This window comes from Pagrus pagrus (assembly GCF_965226575.1).
Source record: "Pagrus pagrus genome assembly, chromosome: 11".
NCBI classification, from domain to species: domain Eukaryota; kingdom Metazoa; phylum Chordata; class Actinopteri; order Spariformes; family Sparidae; genus Pagrus; species Pagrus pagrus.
Genome location: NC_140195.1, coordinates 20,696,347 through 20,704,690, shown reverse-complemented (window position 1 = coordinate 20,704,690; position 8,344 = coordinate 20,696,347). Strand labels below are relative to the sequence as shown.

Below are 8,344 nucleotides of genomic sequence, written 5' to 3'. Positions count from 1 at the left end.
TCCAGCGTAAGAAGAATTACTAAAAGATGTGCATGTAAATCTTTCAAGTTATCAGCTCTGTGTAACTAAACACGATAGTGTTCCAGTGAAAACTGTAGTGGAGTTATAATTAATCAATATTTCAAAAATATAATCAAAAAAACAATGACCCATGACTCTCGCACAACATGTATTGGTAATGATGAAGACTATAAAGGGTCCTGGAGGACTTTGATGTGAAATGGTTATTAGGTCGGCTGGAATAAAGAATGTTTTAGCAGCAGGACATTCTGGTTTACAGAGAACATTTGCAGCTTGATGTCGTTCTTGGTGCCATAAAACGTTCCAACTGCTGACGTTTGACAAAAAGCTTTTAATATTTGTGACAATGAATCTACTCGATGAAACAAAGACTTGAGAGGTTTTTAAACGTGTATTTTTAGAGCATTGTACAGTGTGCAGTTCTTACAGACACATGGATGACATTAAACTGGAAACAAAATGCATCATTACTGGTAGGATTTAATATTTGTTACCCGCTATGACCAAACTGAAATCCCAGTAAGAATCCAAACAACTAACAGGCAGTACTAAATAACTAAGGACTGTATTACATGGCCACAGGGCATCATCTGTCTGTCTGTATGATGTCCCATTTATAAAAGCTTGAATTGTACAGCAACCTGGACTGTAACTCGTTCACATTGTTGCAGTCCTCGACAGAACAAACATGGTGTAAATGCACTTCTTGACAACAACCGGAGCTGAGGCCCTGATGAGAACATGTAGGCATTTATTATTCTTTGTTGTGGCTACTGTGCTACAGATATCTAGAACAAAAAGTAAGCCTTCACATTATTTGTAATGATGAAATCCCTAAATAAAATGCCTCAGACTTGGCACTGAAATAGTCATTATCTAGAACCATTCATGAGTTATCTGCAAAATAACAACAAATAAATAAAACCTAATTAGTATTTACAATTTCCTTTTAAAAACATCAGTCATGCAAACTCAACGTGCAGGGAACATGCGGAAGTTACGACCAGAAAAAGGCATTTTAAGACACAATTATTCATTGGCATTGTTGAGCATGAAAATATGGCCGGTTACCTTTGGTAGCACAATGATTAAAAATTAATCAGCTAATTCCTGGTTACAAGATACATACAGTATGGGATTAATGAACTGATGCAAAGCTTTGTCTGCATGTTTTTCATTTTGTAACCAAGATATTATTACTAGTGCAAACGTGTGCCTAACATAAATGAAGTTGCAGGACCTTTAAGGCGACTTACAAACATAAAGACATGGTTCACAAGTTTATGTTGCATAAAACATCTGTAACGTTCAAGAACATTTTACATGTAGCTATCGTAGCTAATGCGGTTCCCTACTCTGAGCAATGACATAATTTAGGCTAATGTAAGCATGGAGAGCACATTGGCCAATAAGAGAGGAAGGTCACAACATGTAACATATTTCAACTTGAACAAGCGTTTTCCAACTCTTATTTTCCACAAGTAACAGCTGATCCCAGAGCTTTTCAGTATAGCAGTGCAAATCGCAGAACATTTTTCCCGATTAGTCACATTTATACAATTATCATGTGACATTGTGACCGTTAAACTCAATCTGTCAGCTGCTTTCCATACCATGAAGCTACTGTATGGCCTTGTGATCTGCATAATGCAATCCTTTTATTTCAAACCTTGTTAAATTTAGCAAATATGGAACATATTCTTGGATGATGTTACAGCTTCACTGCATGTTTCCCTGCCCATCTCTGCGTGGCCTGTTTTTCTGCAGAAAAAAGCTCAAAGCACATCTTTAACCCTGAAGAAACGACCCTGACGTTTGCATTCCTCTACAAGAATCTCAACATCCCACCAGTTTCGACAGTCTGTCAATCAGTGGTTACATAAGGAATATTAGACTACAAGAAGCTCAATCTAGAATATGTACAGAGGCGATGAATTGATGCTAATGCTGTGTCCTTCCTCTCCAACTCTTGTCACCTGGGCATACACTCCTGAGGGCCCATGTTGGAATGGTGGATCTGCGAGCAGCTTTTTTGAAGAAAGACAAATGAGTAGACAGTCCATGCAGTGCTGCGCGCCATTTACCTCCAGTAGGCTGACCACTTGTCTGCAACACCAACCTCAGGAGGTGTGGACATCTCATGGGCTCAACTTACACATACAGACTGGTTGCGCATTGCACTGTATTGGAGCGACAGCTTCCCTCAGACAGCGCAGTTTTAACACAGACACATGGGTTGAACTCTTTTGTAATTTAGAGAAACTGTGGACCTTAGAAGCCGATCTTGCCACGGGTCATAGAGTAGCCAAGCTTGGCCTCGTTGTTGATGAAGGACATGATGCCCAGATAGGTCTCGATGAGCAGGGGTCTCTCCAGGATCAGGACACCATTGGCTCGACCGGGGATGGGGTGCTCCTTGTGGGCTTTCTTTACTGCCTGCACCAGCTGGGTCCTGAAGTTATCCATCTTGGCAAGTAAAAGAAAAAGAACATGAAACTAGAACTGGAACTGGGGCTGATACTGATATTAGGAAGTGAAGAATTCTGATACTGTCTAAAATCAAAGAGGCATCTCCAGCTGCTCTTAAGTGTGGAAAAATGGATTTATAATGGTTGTGCATGAGAAAAATCAGTCATGTCCCCAGAAAGTTTCCCCAGATACTGTTGTTGCCTTGCCAATAATAAATAAATAAACACTTCTGAAAATAACGGCTCATACACAAAGTCACGACTACACTGTTAACTGGCTTTCTCTCAAGGGGTGGATTTCATTTCGAGGCAGCAGTCAGTCTTTTGTTTTCAGCTGGACTGTGACTGCTAGAGCTGTTGTGCTGCCTATTGTGCATGAACGATCTGCTGCACCAGTGGTCACCATTGTTTGTCTTGTGAAATAAGCAGAAGGCCACTATAAAAAATGTAAAAGTACCTTATAGGGCTGCAACTAACAACTAATCGATTAGTTTTTTGTCTATAAATGTCAGAACATGGTATAAAAAAATCCAAGCCCAAGATAAAGTCCTCAAAAAACATCAGTTTTGTCCACAACCCCAAAATATTCAGTCTCCTGTCATAGATGAGTAAAGAAACCAGAAAATAATCACATTTAAGAAGCTGGAATTAGAGAATTTTGACTTTAATATTCTTCAAAAAATGACTTAAACCAACTTATAGATTAATAATTGCAGCTCTAGTACCATACAACTTTACATCCTTCAGATGTTTTCAAATTATCCATTAAATGTATAACTCAAAATGCATCTTCAGTCTTATTTAGTTAAATGGATGCTACCTGGCAGAGAGAGGCCACCTTCTCATCAGCGTGGGCCATGGGGTGCTCTGTGAAGGTGGCGTAGGGCATGTCTGTGGACCAGGGGTTCCAGCGGTTTAAGAACGAGGCCCGAGGACGTTTGTCCCACTGGACACGTATCCCGTAGCCTTCTCTCCTGGAAGAGGACAGGAGGATTAGCCAGCTACATGGGCCAGCAGTAAACCAAAACACTGCCACTAAGCTGAGCCAAGTAGGCTTTGAGAGCAAGCCCATTTCGAATCAGAAACCTGTCACAATTCTAAAATAATAAACAATATAGGAGTTGACAACGACAATGCAACGACAAACAGCTGCGGTGTTTTAATGATTACTCGTGTCATTGGAGTTCTTACAGCTGGCATTCATGTACAGAGAGCAAAAACTCAAGATGTTTGCGTACTTGTTTAGGGATTTGGGCGGGAACTCAAACTCTCCCACTGAGATGGTGTCCACAGCGTTGAGAGAAATCCTGACGACCTGCTGACACAACAGGTTGATGAAGTCGTACTTGCACACCAGCAGCGACCTGCACACACAACAGAACATATCACACGTGTCAACAGACAATCGTCACGCACTACACTGCTCTACACACACGCACCGTCTGAACGTTTGGAATCACCTGTTTGATTATTTTTATCTACCTACCTGAGGAGATGAGGATGGCAAAATCTGCAACTACCTTTAAATCACTTCCTAAAACCCACTTTTACAGACCTGCTTTAATGTGAAGACAACCTTTTTTTTTTTAAATGACTAATCTGTCTATCCTTTTATTCTTTTTCCTGTTCTGAATCTATGTTTCTAATTCCTCTAATGTGATGTTGTCTTCATTCTGTCTGTTATTACCATTACTATTATTATATTGATATCTTCTTTCCGTCAATAATGGCTATTTTAATGTAGATAAAAACAGTATAAATAAGATATTGATTATTAGTGAACCACAACAGTGCAGGTGGGCACTTCTTTCAGCCCTTTGCGATCTGCTATTTAATGAAAGATACTAAATATATTGATATTCTGTGATCAATTGAGTAGTGCTTAAGAAAAGCTTTGCTAAGGTGGACACCTGTTAACTCCAGCTTGTTTAAGAAATGAATGTGCACTTGATACTGAAACAGGAACACGTTCCCATTTAAATCTGCACAGATTTAAATGCTAAGCTTCCAGTTTCTTTTACCAATGAGCAGTGCTTAATTTTATTCTGATTTAACTGTTGCTCAGATGTTTCTTTGTCTCTTTCTGCCCTTTGAATTGTCAGTCTGGTTGAACTATTGTACTGCGTGTTCTTCTCCATGTACAAAACATTACTTTAGCCAAAAAAAAAAATTCCCATCTTACAAAATAACATCTACTTGTAAAAGTCACTTTTAATAACCTAAAAATCTTTAAAGATCATTCCACAAATAATGAGCAGTCCTCACAGCCACCTGATCGTACTGCATCAAGCTGTGGCGGCAGGCGATTCCAAACTTTTAACAGTAATGTACGTTGTGCTGTGTATTTCCTCAAACATGTAGGTCAACAAAATATTCCTCCTGACTTACCGATCAGTTATAAGCACAAGTCTCTCCCTCTCATTGTTCCAGTGATCGACTCTGTAGGAACAGACAAAATATGCCAGCTTTGATTTGACCGTCATAAAGCACAAATGTGTCATTAACTTGTGTAGCTGATTAAATTTAAATAAAGGTGAGGAGGAAAAAGCATCATTAAATAAACATTTAGCCTGCATACATGTCCAGCTGCTGTCTGTATGTGTATGTCAGCAGCTCATGCAGACTGTCCCTCGTGTGTCAGGCTGGTAATGTAACAGCCACATGCTGCTGGGATACTCACTCCGCCAGCAGCCACACACTGAGCACCTCTCCATCCTCTGAAGGGAGTGCCACGGTCCTGATGTCGCTCACCGCCTGCTCAATGGTACCTGGCTGAGATCAGCATCACACATCAGCATCAGCATCATCATCAGCATCCTATTCTTCCTCCCTGTTCTGCGCTGGTGCAGCTCTGACAATGCGCTGCATCTTCAGCCAGTGGTCGTGTTTATTTACCACGGGGGTTATTTTGACACATGCGCATATGATCTAATTAAAAACAAACCGGCCTTGGTGCCTGTTGACACAAGCCGTCCTCTACAGTGGACCAACTTACCCTGAACACGAAGTAGTCCTTCACTTTCGCCTGGATTGTGGGGTTGTGCACATGAAAAGGCGTCAGCGTTTGTAGCGGGGGGCAGCAGGCCACCGCGGCTCCGTGTCCGAAGCCTCGCCCGGCCTCCGGCGGCGTGAAGGCAACCTCGACCCCCTCCTCGGTCTCTGCGGGGTGGAGAATCGCAGCGCCCGGACTCTCCGGCTCCACCGTGTCGTTCAGCTGAAGCATGGTGCGACAAACGCTGTCCGCGGAGCCTCCCGACGATGTGCGCCAAGTGTTAGATGAGAAAATGTCCTTTCGGGGATGCAGACTCACCCATTGCGCACGAATAGTGTTTTGATTGTGAAGGCTGCGAGGAAGTAGGCTAGTGCCCTCTCACTTCACTCCCCCCTCTTTAATTTCCTTCCTCTTAAAGGGACACGTTTGGGTTTAACCCAGCTAATTACATAAACAGGTGTTTAGAGAGTGGATGAGCCCACTTCTATATGACTAAATACTAATTAATCAGGTAGCTATTTCAATTTTAATTGATTTGCTCCTATACGCATACATCTTTAAAACAGAAGGGTTATAATAGTTTGCATGTAGGCCTAATGTAAATGCTTGGACTTAAAGTAAGATGTTGAGAGTCTGTTTAACTTCTACCTGCAAAGCAAATTCACACGTTTGCAACATGATCGTTGGTTTGACAACATTCAGAATCAGATACAGAATCAGCTTTACTGGCCCGGTTTGTGTACACATAAACATAATTTGGACTGTGGTTTTAAGTTGCTCTTAGCATCAAACACAGTTCCAAGAACAATTTTCAGGAAGATGAATAGAAATAACAGGTTTTCATCTTAAAGCAACATTATGTAGAAATTGTCATTTTGTGTGATTTGGCGCCCCCCACAGTTTCTGAGTGCAACACCACTGTGGGAAATACAAATCCCAGGTGTGTAACAGTCTGTCAGGTGTAATGTAGGTGCTAACTACAAACTAAACTCATTACATCATTAAAATGTTATGTGTTGAAACTTGTATGTTGCAGTAAACATGTATGTAACGCTGTGATCCTACCCTCTCACTGAAGTTACATAGTGCAGAAACAAGTGATGGGGGACGGAGTGGCTGAGACGGAGACACCATTCACCCTGTTACAAGAGGCTGTACCATCAAAATGATTTTGAAGCTGTTATTTAAAGGTAAAAAGTTACATAATGTTGCTTCAAAACATGGACAACAAAGATAGGTAACATAAACAAACAAGTTTAGATATATATACGCATAAAAAAGCAACAAAGAATAAAACAATTCAATGTCTGTATGCTTTATAATTCTTAAAACTCTTCAGAAGAAAGAGAAATGTTATGATGTTTAGAAACTAACCTGCCCTGTAAACAGTATTGACGTCATGATTATTTACATTATAATCAGGGTTTTTCTGCCCTCTTGTGGTGATATGGTAGAACTACTTCCCTGTGAAATGTAATGGCAACGAACAAACTGTGGCAATTTTATGGCTACTTAAGCCCAGAATTAGGGGATTATGACACAGTCTTCATTAAATCTAGCTGTAAACTGGCTTTTCTTTTTTCTGGGATGCATCCATGGAAAACACGCTGTCCATGGTCTCTTTGCCCCATACTGTGAGTTTGTACTATACAAAAGTAATTATAGTGCATAGTTGTCCTTGGAAGTTAGATTTTTTCCCCCCCATTTATATATTTCGAACATGTTTAAAATGAACTTAAATGATTAAAAAAAACAGGCAAGAAAACAAAACAAATATATATCAGCAACATATATAAGTTCCAGTAAATTATTTAAAAAACAAAACAAAAAAGGACAATCCATGTTTAAAAAAAATCTCTAAAACTCTCAACATGCAAGAGAAAATCCTATATTTATTAATAAATCTGCCATGCTAATGATTTTGACACAGTTATGTCAATTAGTTACATTATAATCAGGGTTTTTCTGCCCTCTTGTGGTCACACTGTAGAACTACTCCGCGTCAGTTACACAGCATTGTACCCTCACAACAGTCAAGCTGTATGATAACATGAGAGGCAACAGACTGGGAGTAATTATTGCTTCTATAACCCAGAATTTAAGGCAAATGACACAATCTTCATGAACCAAATATTGTTGTGAAGCTCATCTTTCCCCAGCTTACCTTCTTACAGCACAATCTTACTAACATGAAGGCTACCAAACTTATCAACGAGAAAAAAGACAGCTTATAGATAGAGTAGGGTTAGTGGATGTTTTGTTTCGGATAATAAATGTTAAAAAAAGATCGACGTAGGTCTTAATCTACCCTTATATAACGATTCACAAAACTGATGAACTCGCCTTTCGCATAACTGCAGTCGTCAATATGACCAGGTTTCTTGTGATTTTCATCTTATTTAGTAGCTTTTCTGTGCCAAGTTGGCAGCAATGTTAGTGTTGGTGACACGTTGTAGTTCACTGAGCAGTTTAACACAAAGTAGATGATATTTTACTTAAATTGCGACAAACTGCAACTTCAGTGACTGGAAAATTATCTTTTCAATCGACAAACATTACATGTGTAGTTCACGGCCCAATTCAAGTGGGATCAAAAACTTTTTTCTCGCTCCAGTCACTACTATACACAGTTTTTTTCCGAAATGAAGTCCCATGGGGCAAACCGGAAGGGGCGTGAACTTGCCAGATTCATCAATAATAATAATAATAATAATAATATATATAAATAAATAAATAAATAAATAAATATATAAATAACGGTTTTCGCACCTGAAAACTAAGCAGCACGGCCGCCATTATGGCTCTGGACTGTACACGAGTACAGTGAAAGGGCGATCCCGGTCAGAACCAAAATGGTGCGTTT

General features: G+C 40.0%; 1 protein-coding gene across 1 annotated transcript; it reads right to left on the bottom strand.

Annotated features, from left to right (window-relative positions):
- Positions 1–390: 390 nt before the first annotated feature.
- On the bottom strand, positions 391–5,877 carry tprg1l (tumor protein p63 regulated 1-like). Its single transcript, XM_084365998.1, has 6 exons — positions 5,485–5,877; positions 5,170–5,261; positions 4,878–4,928; positions 3,728–3,853; positions 3,310–3,463; positions 391–2,487 (listed from the first exon to the last, which is right to left on the bottom strand). Exons 1-6 carry the CDS (start codon positions 5,710–5,712, stop codon positions 2,293–2,295), a joined length of 846 nt encoding a protein of 281 aa, XP_084222124.1. The 5' UTR covers positions 5,713–5,877; the 3' UTR covers positions 391–2,292.
- Positions 5,878–8,344: the final 2,467 nt, after the last annotated feature.

Bases quoted from the DNA above. Each gene is read 5' to 3' on its own strand.
- tprg1l (XM_084365998.1), bottom strand. From the start codon at position 5,712: ATGCTTCAGCTGAACGACACGGTGGAGCCGGAGAGTCCGGGCGCTGCG. The intron at 5,262-5,484 runs GTAAGTTGGTCC...TGCTGATCTCAG, and splicing joins AGGACTACTTCGTGTTCAGG to CCAGGTACCATTGAGCAGGC. The intron at 4,929-5,169 runs GTGAGTATCCCA...CTGTTCCTACAG, and splicing joins AGTGTGTGGCTGCTGGCGGA to AGTCGATCACTGGAACAATG.